The 16,276-nt window shown below is 36.7% G+C and overlaps 1 protein-coding gene across 4 annotated transcripts in view; it reads left to right on the forward strand.

The window, feature by feature from the left end:
* UNC80 (unc-80 homolog, NALCN channel complex subunit) overlaps positions 1-16,276 on the forward strand; it is a 230,340-nt gene that overhangs the window by 142,885 nt on the left and 71,179 nt on the right. For 3 of the 4 annotated variants that reach the window (XM_054477213.1, XM_054477211.1, XM_054477214.1), the window contains 6 exons: positions 3,185-3,366; positions 3,938-4,069; positions 6,914-7,100; positions 7,667-7,798; positions 12,237-12,380; positions 15,246-15,346. In XM_054477213.1, the coding sequence (XP_054333188.1) occupies positions 3,185-3,366; positions 3,938-4,069; positions 6,914-7,100; positions 7,667-7,798; positions 12,237-12,380; positions 15,246-15,346 (878 nt within the window). The remainder of the gene's footprint in view (positions 1-3,184; positions 3,367-3,937; positions 4,070-6,913; positions 7,101-7,666; positions 7,799-12,236; positions 12,381-15,245; positions 15,347-16,276) is intronic. The other variant, XM_054477212.1, reaches the window with a different exon arrangement.

Raw genomic sequence — 16,276 nt, forward strand, 5'->3', positions numbered from 1 at the left:
TGTGTGTGTGTGTGTGTGTGTATATATATGTGTGTGTGTGTGTGTATATATATGTGTATATATACACATATATATACACATGTATATATATATATACACACACACACATATATATGTATGTATATGTGTAAGTTATATATTGCATGTTTTGTTTTTCATGCAAATGGGACATGCTGTAAGTGCACTTTGAATTTTTTCATTTATATCTAGGAGACTGTTTTTAAATATCAGTTTATAGTTTTACCTCTTCTCTTTTTAATGGCTACAAAATGTTCCACTGAATGAATAGACATATAGTAATTTATTTAAACAAGATCTATTGGTGAAAATTTAGGTGGAGTCCAGCCTTTTGCTCTTTTATACCATACTGAAATAAATATCTTGGTAAAATATCTTTGTTCACATTAAAGCCTAGGTTTTTGCTTCTCAGAGAGCGCTATAGGAGTTCAGGGAATGGCACACTCCCCAAATGTGGGATAGTCATGGAAACTCCCATGGAAAATATAAACAGGTGGACGGGGCTTTAAAGAGCACCTAGAAGTTAGCCAGGAAGGGAAGATGGTGGGTGCAAAACTGGGAGGCCAAGACGGGCGGATCACGAGGTCAGGAGATCGAGACCATCCTGGCTAACATGGTGAAACTCATCTCTACTAAAAATACAAAAAAAAAAAAATTAGCGTGGTATGGTGGCAGGCACCTGTAGTCCCAGCTACTTGGGAGGCTGAGGCAGGAGAGTGGCGTGAACCCGGGAGGTGGAGCTTGCAGTGAGCCAAGATCGTGCCACTGCACTCCAGCCTGGGTGACAGAGTGAGACACTGTCTCCAAAAAAAAGAAAAACAACTGGGTGAATGTGGAAGTGCACTGGGCTTTTTGGAAAGCCTGAGGAGACTGAAGACTAACATGGCTAGCATGGCTTTTGTAGAGGGGTCACAAGTCCATATTAGAAAGGTGAGTGGGACTCAGCTTGTAACTGACTTTGAATGACAGGCTTATGATTGTGGACCTTCTGCTGAATTGTGAAAAACCAGTGGTGGTTTCTGAGCCATACAGCAATGTTGTATACAGAGTGTGAATTGTTACTAAGTTTGATACTGCAGCAATATGTGGAATACTTTGGTTTTAAAAATAGTGTTTTGTTGTAGAGGAAGGATGAGGAGAAGTTGGCTAATGGGTACAAACATACAGTTAAGACAAAAGGAATAAGTCCTAGTGTTCAAAAGCATAGTAGTGTGACTATTGTTAATAACAAAGTATTGTATATTTTAAAATAGCTAGAAGACAGGACTTGAAATGTTTCCAACACATGGAAATAATAAGTACTCAAGGTAGTGGATATTTTAAATACTCTGACTTGATCATTACATTCTATTCATATAACAAAATACTACATGTACTCCATGTGTACAAATATTATGTGCATATTTTTAAAATAAAATTTTAAATTTTTTTCAAAAAGAAATAGTAATTTTTAGATGAAGGAGAGTTGGTAATATGTGATTGGTGACATGACACTGAAACTAAAGAGGAAGGCCAAAGTTAGAGGTAAACTTGGGGAACAAGTTTGTATACATGGCAGCTGAAATAATGAGAGTAGATGGGCTCTCTGGGAGAGGGTCAGTAGAGAAGAAAGAGATGAGGAATGACCACTAAGCCACTGGTCTTCTCCACATCTAGAGGACCAGAGGAAGAAGCCCAGCCAGAAAAAGTGATCAGAAAAGTACAGAACTCAAATAATCTCAAGCTGTGGAAGCAAAGGAAAATAATTCTTCAAGGAGATTGTTATGAAGGTATTAAAAACTGAAAGGAAACAAATGCTATACAAACACCATTGGATCTGAGGATTCGTGAGCATTACAAGAAAACTTTTTCAGTAGAGATTAAGATAGAACTTTGCAGTGACTTAAAGAATGAGCCTAGTGTTTAAAAATTGAGGCAGGGTGGGTTTCATTTTAAAGAAAAGCAAGGAAAGGAGAAAGAGTAGAGACTTAAACACCTAGTAGGCTAAAGAAAAGTATTATCAAAAGATAATGATTACAATAACTAGCATTTGTTATAGAACTAGATCATATGCATTATCTTATTGATAAACCATTCTATAGATGAGCAAATTTGAGTCAGAGAATTGAAAGGACATATCTAAGTTCACACAGCTCAAAGGGCAAGGAAACCAAACCCAGGTTTTCTGACTGCACAGATAGATGCCCTTCCCATTACAACTACAACTATTGCCTCTATTTTTAAAAAACAATATACTTTAGAAATGCATTGTACTTTTCACTTCACAAAGCACTTTCTCATATATTCTTTTATTTTATTCTAAAAACAATTTTGGAAGCAGGTATTCTTCCAAATTATTGTTCTTATTGGGAGGTTTGCCAATAAAGAAAATCGCAAGCTAAGAGAAGTTAAGAGGCTTGCCCAAGATCTCATGGCAGAGAAGTATAAGAGCTACTAGGATTTAACCCCATTTCTTCTGGCACAACTGCCTAAGCACATTGTTAGGCTCTGTGAAAGAGAACATGAGAGATTCATGACATACTCATGTAGGGTATGTTTTTATAACTGCCACTGGCTCCTCTGTGTTATAAAGTTTATTTATAAGGCTCATTATTCATTAGCTTTATAACTTATCATGGAGCCTGGCCTTTCGCTTACTGATATTTGGCTTTTCACAATAATTTTTCATGGTATTATGACTCATTAAATCTCTTTTGGCTTCTCAACCTCTTCTATCTCTGGGAAGGATATATGTTTCTAATAGAGTCTATGATGTGGAATTTTTAAAATGTAGCTAATGTAAATGAGGTAGTTTTTAAAGGATAACTATTTATCGTCCTTGGGTTACTAAGAGATGACTCTAGCTATCTCCTAAAAAACATATTTCAGGATGTACTTTTTAAATTTCATTTGCTTCCTCTGGCATTCACTTTTCACTGTGAGTCAAAGGAAACTTTGCTTAGAATGAGTGATTCTACTGAAATGTCATGTTGTTGCTGCCCTCGCACCAGCTATTGGAAGGCTGTGGGTGGTACAAAGAAGGTTTGCTTTTGCCAGTGCTGGTAGCCTAGCTCCATGTAGCTCAGGAGTCATTTTCAGAAGATAGAAGTAGTTTCCACTTCTCCCCAACCCCAGGAACTAAGCAATATTTTAGAAGCATAGCTGATGAATTGTTGACTGTCTCTAGCTGCCATGTTCCTGCTGTGTGCAGTGAAGGTGCCTGAGGCTGTGTCCGACATGCTGATGTCAGAGTTCCACCACCCGGAGACCGTGCAGAGGCTGAACGCTGTCCTCAAGTTCCACACGCTCTGGAGGTTTCGCTATCAGGTCTGGCCCCGGATGGAGGAAGGGGCACAGCAGATTTTTAAGGTGAGGGATACTTCTCACAGAGGAGTTACATTAGCAAACCCAACCCAAGGTTTGTTTAAACACTTGAACCTCAAAGTCACAGTATGTGGCCAAAGATATTCTTCTTTTTTCTCTCTTATTATATAAGTAAACCTAACATACATGAATGCATTCCTACTGTTAAAAAATTAAAATATAGAAGAATATAAAGTAAGAAAATCAAGTCTCTATAAACCTCAAAATCTCACCAGCATTCCCAGAGGTAAGCATATGAAAGTCTAGGGAATTATCTTCTAAACATTTTGCTATATATAAACTTACAGGTGTGTTTTGGAGGATGGGATGATAAACTCAAATAGAGATCATTTGATTGAAAGCCTTTAATGAATTAGTAAACTGAGGCCCAGATAGGTTCATCTTGTGCTCTATAACAGAAAATCTTGGCAAATAGCTTTTCTAAAATTCTTGTTCATTCTGTGCGAAGTCATTTGGATCATTAACACTTCCTGAGACAGATTGTGTCATCATTATACTTCAGCCTCATTCTAGCTTATATTCCCTCTCACCTAATTTTTCTGATGTCAACTAACAGATTCCGCCTCCCAGTATCAATTTCACCCTTCCCTCGCCGGTGCTTGGAATGCCATCTGTCCCAATGTTTGACCCACCGTGGGTTCCTCAGTGCAGCGGGAGTGTCCAGGACCCCATTAACGAAGACCAGTCTGTGAGTAACAGACACTTCCAGGTTCCATGGTGTACGTGTAAAATAGAACAATTAATGTTTGTGGTAATTTGTTCATTCTCATCGTAAGAATGTAATAATAACACAGAAAGTCAGCACAAAACGTCTTTGTCCTTGTGAATATAATAGAGAGAATAATATCGAGTAGCGAGCACTTGCAGATCTCAAAAAAAAAAAAAGTCTTGTTTTATAATCAAAGCAGAAGCCACCTTTTAAAGCTACTAAAAGCATTAGGCATTGATTTCTTGGCCAAAGGTGGCCCTTTTGCCTCTATTTATTACAAACGAACCTACTCATTTAACCAATAATACATACGCCAAGTTAAGGACCCTGGTCCTGAAAAAAATAAGAAAAAGAAGAGAATTGGCAGCTATTTCCTTGTTTGAACCTTAGTTTATTCTTCATTTTGTCGATCATCAGTATCATCATCACAGACATCACTCTGAGACCCCTGCTCTTATTACTGCTATATGTAATATAACTCATAAATGGTCAGATTTAGAACACAGTCCATTTATAGACAAAAAACAAGAATATGCACCTTTTGAAAAAAACTGATCTTCAGAATATGCCTTTTTCACCTGTTTAATAGTATTTTTCTAAATTACAAGAGTAATGTAGAAAATTTGGAAAATAAAGCAAAAATAGAAAAAAGAACACCTCTTTGCACAAATTTATCATTGTTTCCTTGCATAAATTCCTATGGGATTTATGGCAATAATAAAATAATAACCATTAAAGGTTTTTGATGCATCTCACAAAATATCCCCAGAAAAGTTATATCACTTTATCCTTATAGAATAGAATTGAAAATATCTTATTAACTAGTGTTATTATTTTAATTGCCACTTTGAATGGCCAAAACAACTTACTGTTTATTTTATTCACACTTCTTTGAAAAATTTAGTTGAATATATGAAATTAGTTTGAACATCTTTGCATATTACTCATAGTATTTCTAGGCATTTGTCGCTTGCTTTGGAGAACTGTTTTTTAAACTCTTTCCCATCACAATATGCCTATTTTATTTTAATTCTACCTTCATATCTGATGGTATCTTGCCAAAGAGAAATACACACCTGGTTCTTCTTCCATATGTGCAGTAATTTCAGCATCTGAACCACCAACATAAAGTTATCTTTGATTTTTCTCCTGAAGAGGTGGTGGGTTCATCTGAGCCAGCCACAATCTGTATCCCAAGCTCACTGTGGATTTGAAATCAAGTACTTTGATTTTATATCCAGTTATCTTTCTCATTCCACAGTTCTTACCTTATGCCTTAATATAATAAACCAGCTTAGCTACCTGGCTCTGAAAATGGATTGTACTAAAAGTCCAAAAATTAGCTGGGCATGGTGGCAGACACCTGTAAACCCAGCTACTCAGCAGGCTGAGACAGGAGAATCACTTGAACCCAGGAGGTGGAGGTTGCAATGAGCTGAGATTGTGCCATTGTACTCCAGCCTGTGCGACAAGAGCGAAACTCCATCTCAAAAAGAAAAAAAAAAATGCTCTTAATTGCTACTCTACCATTCAACATAGGAAACCTTTAGTCTTATGTTAAGATCCTCCATAAAGGGATTGTCTACAAATGCAGCCCTGTAGAAGAGTAATCAACATCCCCTGCCTGTCTCTTGAACCCTGTGTGACTATAAGCCAACAAAGAGTTCTGGAATTGCCATTGTGCATAAACATTACTTCAACTGGATTAGAGAAGAACTCCAATGATCACTTCCCTGCTCAGAGGCCACTGACTCTGTCTCAAAAGCTCTTGGAGCTTGTCTGGGCATAAGCATCATCATTAAGACATGAATAGAATAGCTATTTTACAGTGAATCTTCTTTTCTTCATTGTTCCTGATCCTTCATCTATGGAGGAGTGAGTTTTTCTTGATATTTTTCCAGTATGCCTTGGCTACTGTTAAATAGAGTCAGATTTTACATTCAACCTTAGTAACACTATCAGCTCTCATATTTTTCATTCCAGAACTTTGTTTCCACAAATATTATTAAGTGTTTATAGTGTGACATATACTTGAGCTACAGAAATGAAATAAGCCATATAACTAACTGGCTTATATGAGAGATCTCTCTTTCTTCCTCCTTTCCATGGTTCTGACTTTCAATTTTATTAACCTTATGAAATAAATGTCCTTATTTTTTTTTTTTTTGAGACAGGGTCTCACTCTGTTGCCCAGGCTGGAGTGCAGTGGTGTGATCTCGGCTCACTGCAACCTCTGCCTCCTGTGTTCAAGCAATTCTCGTGCCTCAGCCTCCTGAGTAGCTGGGATTACAGGCATGCGCCACCACGCCCAGCTAATTTTTGTATTTTTAGTAGAGATGGGATTTCACCATGTAGCCCAGGCTGGTCTCAAACTCCTCACCTCAAGTGATCCACCCACCTCAGCCTTCCAAAGTGCTAGGATTACAGATGTGAGCCACTGCACCCAGCCTGAAATAAATGTCCTTTTAAAAACAGTGCAAAACATTCTACAAAGAAATAGAGTACTTAAAAATTTTATTTGATCATAATATTTAAAGAGCAAATCATTGATATCCCCTCAAATCCTAAGATTAAATAGGATTCCTTCCAGAAATTATAGGTGTTCATGAAGAATCATTCTGGTTGAATTAAAAAAAAATAGCTTAACCATACACAGCTTGGAAATTTGGTAAAAAGACAAATATCCATGAAACTGGATCATGGGTATCCTAACATTTCCTGAGGACAAACTACTACATTTGTGTAATTCATTGGAACGCTCTTTATGCCTGTGACCTTGCAGAAGAATTGCTTTTAAATGAACTTGCCTTTGTGTCTCCACAGAAATCCTTTTCAGCCCGGGCTGTGTCCCGCTCCCATCAAAGGGCAGAACACATCTTAAAGAACTTGCAGCAGGAGGAAGAAAAGAAACGACTTGGTAGAGAAGCCAGCCTCATCACCGCCATCCCCATCACCCAGGAGGCTTGCTATGAGCCCACATGCACGCCCAACTCAGAGCCGGAAGAAGAAGGTGCCCTCTGCACACAGGACTTCTTGGGGGGCTGAGTCTCAGGGAAATAACGTGCTCTGAAATTAACATTGACAATTTTATGTGACATGAGGTGATATGCCCCCTTCCATCTCTCTCTCACTTCCTGACACTAACCAAAGAAAGAGAAAAGTTGTTTTCTGAAGTTTAGAGTTAGCCATTTTCAGAGGAGGACATTAGTTACATTAAATGAATGATTTGGGGAACTGCTGAATCCAGTATGTGTATTAAAGTAAATGCAACCAATCTTTCATTAACTACTTTCAACCTTCACAAGTGCAGTTTTTCAGTTGGTATCGAAAAATGATTAATTAATCATTCTGAGTTGAGCGATTCTCTGTCCTGCTTTTGTAAAAACTTTGGGGGATATTTTCTGTCTTTCCTCTGTAGGGCTTTTTTAATTTTTATTTTTCCTTTTCTAAGTACACTCAAAATTATTTAAGCCTTATGGTCTGAGAGCAGTATGCATTTGTGATACAACAACAATGTGATAATGATAATTGTTTTGTTATAAAGCCAAAGTTCACATTCCCCATTTTGTTTGCCAGTAGAAGAAGTCACCAATCTGGCATCCCGTCGACTGTCTGTGAGTCCATCCTGCACCTCCAGCACTTCCCACAGGAATTATTCCTTCCGCCGCGGGTCAGTCTGGTCAGTGCGTTCAGCCGTCAGTGCTGAAGGTGTGTCCTCTTGCATACGTTTTATTTCTCCTGACTTATGTGTTTTGAAACACTTTCCAGTTAAGATCATTATCTCACTTGATTACACTGTCTTCAATAAATTGTCTCATGACTTGACATTCTAAAAAAAATTAGCATGCCATCCTTTAAAAAAAATTGTTGACTTACGTCAGCAATTGTCATTTTTAAGTTGGCTCTATTTTAATTACATTGCATGTAATCATATTGCTGAGGGTTCAGAATACATCATTCTAGACAGTTAATAGTTTTCCACCTAGCTACAGTACATTACAACCAACTGGGAAGCTTAAAAAAAAAGTTCCAACCACACCTAAGACCAAAGCAAAATCTCTGAGGGTAGGACCCATCAGTGTTTTTAAAACCTCCTCAGCTGATTTCAGTGCGTGTTCCTAGTTTTTTTTTTTTTTTTTTTTATTCATCCCTGTGGGTATAAAGTGGTAACTCAATGTGATTTTTATTTGCACTTCCCTAATGACAAACGGTATGGAGCATCTTTTCGTATGCTTATTGACCATATGTATATCTTCTTTGTAAAAGTATTCATTCAAATCTTTTGCCCACTTTAAATTGGGCAATTTGTCTTTTAACTGTTAAATTATAAGTACTATTTATACATTCTGGATATAAGTCACTTATCAGATATATGATTTGCAAATATTTTCTCCCATTTCGTAGTTTGTCTTTTTACTTTCTTCACTTGATCTTAGCCAAAAGGCTGAGAAGCGAGTGTCTTTTTTACTTTCTTAAAGGTAACTTTGAGGCATAAAATTTTTTATTTTAATTAGGTCCAATGTGTGTGTTTTTTCTTTTGTCATTTGTGCTTTCAGTGTCATATCTAAGAAACAATTGTCTAATCCAAGGTTGCAATTTATCTAATCCAAGGTCACAAAGATTTACTCCTATGTTTTCTTCTAAGAGTTTTAGCATTTATATTTAGCTGTGTGATCAACTTTGAGTTAATATTTGTTATGTTATGAGTTAGAATTTTGCATTTAGATAACTAGTTGTCCCAGCACTATTTATAGAAAAGACTATTTTTCTCCATTGAATTTTCTTGGCACCTTTGTCAAAAAGCAATTGAACATAAATGTAGAAGTATATTTATGGTCTTTCAGTTCTGTTCTACTGATCTGTATGTCAGTCCTTCTCTCGGTACCATGAAATCTTGATATGCAGATATTTGTATAATTGTTGTGTCTTTCTCATTGATTATTTTATCATTATAACATGCTCTGTTTTGCCTGTGGTACAAATTTTTCACTTACAGTATACTTTGTCTGATGTTAACATAGATACTCCACATCATTTTTTATTGCTGTCTGTATGGCATATCTTCTTTCATCCTTTTCTTTCATCTTATTTGTGTCTTTGAAACTAAATTACGTCTCTTAAACATAACAGTTGATTCACATTTGTTTGTTTTTATCTATTCTGCTAATTTTGCCTTTTGATTAGTCAGTTTACATTTATTGCAGTTTTGGATAAGGTAAGATATATGTCTGCCATTTTAAAATATAAGATATGCCATGTGAAAGACATAGTTTTATTTATATCTTTATCTTATAATAACTTTATAAGATAATATGTTTTATATAACATTTACAACATTATATTAAAATAAAACATATTTATAATAGCTGACAAAATCTTTGTCTAGTAAGTCCAACATTTAAGCTTCCTCAGGGTTAGTTTATGTTGACTGCTTTTATTTCTGTATATGGGCAATATTTTCCAGGTTTCTTATATGTCTTATAACTTTTTATTGAAAAATGGACAATTTAAATTATATAATGTGGAAACTCTGCAAATCAAATGTCCCCCTTTCCTCATCAGGATTTTTTGTTGTTATTGTGTTGCTATTTGTTTGTTTAGTAACTTTCCTTGACTAATTTGTAAAGTGCATAAGCCTTTGTTGAGTGTGAGCACTGAAATCCCTGCTCAGTTACATTAGTGGTCAGGTAATGATTAGACAGAGATTTTCTTAAGTGCCTTGAACTAATAAGTCTTCCAGCCTTTACTGAGGACCACTTTGGGTGTGTTGAGGCACATCTTCAGTGTTCCAGTAGTTTAAAACTCTGCCCTTCATTTTTGTACTTTCTGCTTGCGTAGAGCTTCAAGGTTAGCCAAACATGAGAGATCAGGAATTTCTCAGGTCTTTCCTGGGCACGTGCACAACCTTGTACATATGTACAGCCATCTAGATAACCAGGAATATGTCAGTGATTTGCAAGCCCCCTAGAAATCTCATTCCCCAGATTTGCCTTTTAAGACTTTTTTCAGCCTCCAGCTTCTCCCAACTCATATGAGCACCTCAGACAGCTACAATGTTAAATAATTGTTGCTGAATTTTTTTTTTTTTTGGTAAATGTCCTGGGGATAAAGCTGTTTGCACTAAGCTTTAAGTCAAGCTAAATAAAGACAAATCTTGTGAGCAGGGATTTTCCATGGGGTTCTAGATAGGTCAAGTAGTGACAATTCTCTGGTGTTGAGGCTTTTAGGGAGCTCCAAAACTGCTCTGCCCATCCAGTGGCTGCTAGGCTGCTGGTTTTAACAGCTACCATGGTTACAAGGTTGTCAATTTTCAAGGCTCCTAAGGACCTAGGAAGACAGGGAGGTGAGTAGGGCAAGTTAAAAAGCCAGAAATACCACCGGTCTTTTTTCCCTTTTTTTTTTTTTTTGTTTATTTTTTTAATACATGCTCCTCAAATAGTTCCAAGCTTTTGGTAAATTTTGAAAGCTCCGAAAAAAAGTGTGTTTCATGGTATTCTCATTGCTTTTATGGAAGAACGGATTTCAGGGATCTATACTCCACTGTTCCAGAAGTGCTTGGTCCACTATATCTATATACATTTTTAAAGATTTCCACATGCATCTACTACGAAGCTGTGTCCGGAATTTATTCCTTCCGGCGGGTTCTTGGTCTCGCTGACTTCAAGAATGAAGCTGCGGACCTTCGCAGTGAGTGTTACAGCTCATAAAGGTAATGTGGACCCAAAGAGTGAGCAGCAGCAAGATTTATTGTGAAGAGCGAAAGAACAAAGCTTCTGCAGTGTGGAAGGGGACCCAAGTGGGTTGCCGCTACTGGCTTGGGTGGCCAGCTTTTATTCCCTTATTTTATTTTATTCCAGCTTTTATTCCCTTATTTGGCCCCTCCCACATCCATTGGTCCATTTTACAGAGTGCTGATTGGTCCATTTTACAGAGTGCTGATTGGTGCGTTTACAATCCTTTAGCTAGACACAGAGCACTGACTGGTGCGATTTTACAGACTGCTGATTGGTGTGTTTACAATCCTTTAGCTAGACACAGAGCGCTGATTGGTGCATTTACAATCCTTTAGCTAGACACAAAAGTTCTCCAAGTCCCCATCCGACCCAGAAGATCAGCTGGCTTCACCTCTCAAAGCCTGGACTGAGAATGACAGTATAAGTCTCTTACCCTCTAGTCCTTCATAGGCCTTCTAAAATCCCAAATAGTCACGTAAGTTTAATCTGAGAATCAAACACTCACAATTCTTTAGTGCTTTAGAAAAGTGACATGTATATTTTCATATTAATAAGCTGTTAAATGCCTTTTCTACTTTCCTTGCCTACTAAATCTAACTTTTTCCTTTATTCTTATATGCAATTATATTTATTATTAATTTGTTATTGTATTTATCAATGAGGATGAAAACATTAATATGAGTGGGCTATGTCATTCTTATCCTAAATGCATGTGTGTTTTCTTCTACCCCATATTACTGCTTACTATCTCTCACACACTCACATGCACACAACCAGTTGCATCTATGAAAAATGTCTTAGTCTCTGCTTAGAATTTTATGTTCATTGATTTAATATTGTGAACCGATCCACTTGTCCCGGAATGTCTGTGCTTTGCTTCTCTACCAAACAAGAATAATGGTACTTGGAAAGTGGGCTGTTTTTTTTATTTGTTATAAAATGAAGAGGCACTTTGTGTAATGTAATCTTTTTTCAAATGTTGGCATTTTCTCATTGCTAGGATTATGCTGTTAAATAAGTAGGCCTTGAACTGAGAAATGTTGCGTGAAAATTACATTACTGAGGCCAGATGCAGTGGCTTATGCCTGTAAATTCAGCACTTTGGCGGGTGGAGGTAGGAGGATTGCTTGAGCCCGGTAGTTCAAGACCGACCGGGGCAACATAGTGAGGACTCATCTCTACAAAAAATAAAAAAATTAGTCAGGTGTGGTGGCACACCTATGTGGTCCCAGCTACTCTGGAGGCTGAGACAGGAGGATCTCTTGAGCCCAAGAAGTCGAGGCTGCAGTGAGCAGTGATCATGCCACTGCACTCCAGCCTGGGTGACAGAGTGAGACCCTATCTCAAAACAACAGTAACAACAAAGAATTACGTTACTGAGAAAAGCACCCTGATTTTGTCTCCCATTTTAGATGAGGAACATACCACTGAACACACGCCAAACCACCATGTGCCTCAGCCCCCACAAGCAGTGTTCCCAGCATGCATCTGTGCAGCAGTACTTCCCATTGTTCATCTGATGGAGGATGGTGAGGTGCGGGAAGATGGAGTAGCAGGTACGGTTTTGAACAGTCAGATCATCAGTGACATTCTTAAGCTGTTTATCTGATAGAAGACAGTAGGTTGCTCTTAAACACATTATCTACTGGCCACATGTTGAACTGTTTTATGCACATATTATAATTACAGATTTGTAACATACTGCACTAACAGTGTCACTCTCTCCACCTCCTTCTCCCTCTACCTTTATGGCCAAAAAAATCGCATTTAAAATAAGTAGTTGGGTCCAGGAGCATTGTTCGTGACCAGAGAACAGAACAACACAATAATTATTTAGCCACATAGAAATCAAACCTTAGAAATCTTAGCTATTAGCTTGACACCACTAATACCATCTCTCTTACGTGATTACCTTTCCAGAAGTACTAACTACCTAAAAATAATAATTGCAAAATGAAACGATAAGCTAAGGGAAAAGATGAGTAACATTTGTGACAGACAAAGGTTAATTTCTTAACGTTACATTTAAAAAAGCTCTTATAACTCACTAATAATTTTTTAAAACCCCATTAGAAAACTGGGCAAAGGATATCAGCAGGCAGTCCAATGGCCAGTAACACCTGGAAACAACATTGTTTTTTAAAACTGTAGTTAAATCTTACACTTCAGCCAGAAAGTTGGCAAATATTATTTTAAATGAAAATATCTATTGCTGGTGAAAAAGCAGGAGAAAGAGCATCCTCATACTTTGCTGATGAAGTATAAAACTCCATACAAGCATTCTAGAACAGAGTTTCATGATATGTATCAAAAACCGTAAAAGTGTGAAAAGCTTTTGACACAAATTTGGCTTCTAGCAATTTCCTAAGACAATCATGAGGGCTGTATAAAGGACGTTGTACACTGATCATTATTTAAAATAAAAAATATTTAGAAAGACTTTAAATCCCTAACAATAAGCAATTAGTTAATCATAGTACCTCCATATGATAACATTCTGTGAACGCTGGAATTGCATTCTAGATGAATATTAATATAAAAAGTGTTAATATATTGCTAAGTAAAAAACCGAATACCAAAGAATATTTTCTATTTATAGTACTATTTTAAAATACATGTAAGTAGACTGGGCATGGTGGCTCATGCTTGTAATCCCAGCACTTTGGAAGGCCGAGGCAGGCAGATCACTTGAGATCAGGAGTTCGAGACCAGCCTGGCCAATGTGGCAAAACCCTGTCTCTACTAAAAATACAAAAATTAGCCAGGTGTGGTGGCACATGCCTGTAATCCCAGCTACTCATGAGGCTGAGGCAGGAGAATTGCTTGAACGTGGAAGGCGGAGGTTGCAGTGAGCTGAAACCGCACCACTGCACTTCAGCCTGGGCAACAGAGTGAGACTCCATCTCAAAATAAATAAATAAATAAAATAATGCACGTAAGTATATATTTCATGTATGTGAAAGGACATACTCCAAACTGTTAATAGTTGTTTCTGTGATGAGTGGACTTCCCAGTCTTATTTTTCTCTTTGCATTTTTTTGTATTTTTCATGTTTTAAGCATGAAACTGCCTTACTTAAGCAATTAAAATAAAAATAATATGAACATTTTTAAAGTTTTGACACATAATAATTGTACATATTTATGGGGTACAGTGATATTTCAGTACCTGTATACAATGTGTAATGATCAAATCATGGTAATTAGCATATCCTTCACCTCAAACAGTATTTCTTTGTGTTAGGAACACTCAAAATTCTCTTCTAGCTATTTGAGAATATAGAATAAATTATTGTTACCTATAGTCACCCTACAGTGCTAAAGAACACTGAAACTTATTCCTGCTATATAGCTGTAATTTCTTATCCATTAACCAACCTTTCCCATGCCTCCCTCCCGCCTCCCCTTCCTAGCCTCTAGTTAGCACTATTCTACTGTCTACTTCTGAGAGATCAACTTATTTAGCTTCTACAGATGAGTGAAAACATGCAGTATTTGTTTTTCTGTGCCTGGCTTATTTCACATGTAAAGATTTTTTTGCAATCAATATCAACCTGAGAAAAGCTCACACCTATTTTAATTGGCTATAGAGACACATGAAAGCTACAGCTCTGGATTTATATTTTTGTTAATATTATTTATATGTCCTTTAACTTTAATTGTATGGCTTGTTTCTGAATCAAAATTTTGTATCATTTATTTGAAATAAATTTATGCTAAATTCTGTATTCCTACTTTTGAAAACCAATAGAATTGGGAAACACGTTGAAACTAAAGACCATTCAGTGCTTACTGGCCCTGTTGTTTACCCACCTGCTTTCTTAGTCTGGGCACTTCTAGACAATCTTAGCCTGACCACTTTCCCCACAGAAATAGCACTTTCTTTCTCATTAGGATTAATTATTTATTCTTAAGACTTCTTCGTTAGAAGTGAGAACCTAATTGTTACTGGCTCAACTACTTTATCTTGCTGAAGGAGATACTGTTTGAAGCAGTCATGTGGACAGAAAAAAAAATCTGTAATTCATATGCATTCTAAACCAAAACGTATTTTCGAAAACCAAATAGTCTTTCATAGTTTCTCCACAAAATAAACAATACAATTAAGTGCTTACTACTGCTATTATTGGGGTGACTTCCAGAACAAAGACAATTGCATATATTCACAGAGATATTCTTTGCAAAAGCGTTGCTGATACCTGAAGACAACTCCTACACTTTTTGGTAACCTGTTCTTTACATGTGAAAATGTTCAGAGACAACAACAAAGAGAACAAACACCTACCTTTCAAAAGAAAAAAGAGTTCACAGAGCCTTTTTAAGGCAAAAAGCAGAGACTAAAGCTTGTAAATTGTCAAATACTTTATCTCATAGACTTATCTCCATTTAAGACAAATGTTCAACTTTCTTTCTCTTCTGAAGTGAGTGCTGTGGCTCAACAAGTCTTATGGAACTGTCTAATTGAAGATCCATCGACGGTTCTTCGACATTTTCTGGAAAAACTGACCATCAGCAATAGACAAGTAAATTCCTCTTCCTTTTTAGTGTAGCTCTGTGGCTACAAGTGTGAACACTGTTAAAATCATGCAAAGAACTTTATAGTGCAGTGCATGCAACTCAGTGCCCTCCAATACACAACCAATAAGTACTTTTTAAATAATGATAATGATGAGCAATACTTAACTTTGCTGTTTTCTTTTTAATTTCTCCATTAATTCATATATATATATATGTTACATTGCTAGTGAGGATCCTAAAATACTGCAAGATTAAATTAAGTATAATGTTCTTACTATTGAGTACCTTCATTGAATTCTGATTGCTTAGCAGTCTGATGCAGGTATGATTGTTAGAATATGTTAAAATTTTTCATTAACCAAAAACCTGATTTGTCAGACCACCTTGTAAGAAGATCATGCCAAATAAAAGTAGTTTTTCAAGCAGTGGCAAAATACAGCGATGATTAAAAATTATTTGTTCATTTCTATGCTATAGTCATATTCACTGGAAGGTTAAGTTTAGTTTCTGAAAGGTAAAGTTAGTTACAGACATTTCAATCTAGTCTCTTGTAACCTCTCTTTTTCTCTTTGACTCAAAACCTAGAAAGCAGAATTAAGAAGTTCACAAAAACATGGTTTGCTTAATGATTTTTCAGCATAGGTCCTCCTCATATTCCCATCGTATCAGGCTACCATGGCCAACAGTGTTAACTAAATGTACAGCTTTCCTGTGACTTGCCTGTGACCTACACACACAGTGTCAATTTAAAAAGAACAAAGTCGTTTACTGCTCAGTGATTTTTATGTGTTAGCTCCTAGGAGAAAGGTGTTCCAGATGGTTTAAATACTACTTAAGAAGTATCACATATACTATATTAAAATGTTGAACATAATTAAAATCAATATGTGGGCAAAAGTAAGAAAAATCCCTCACCCAATCCCAAATTTTCAAGA

This window comes from Pongo pygmaeus, chromosome 11, assembly GCF_028885625.2.
Source record: "Pongo pygmaeus isolate AG05252 chromosome 11, NHGRI_mPonPyg2-v2.0_pri, whole genome shotgun sequence".
Taxonomy (NCBI): Eukaryota; Metazoa; Chordata; class Mammalia; order Primates; family Hominidae; genus Pongo; species Pongo pygmaeus.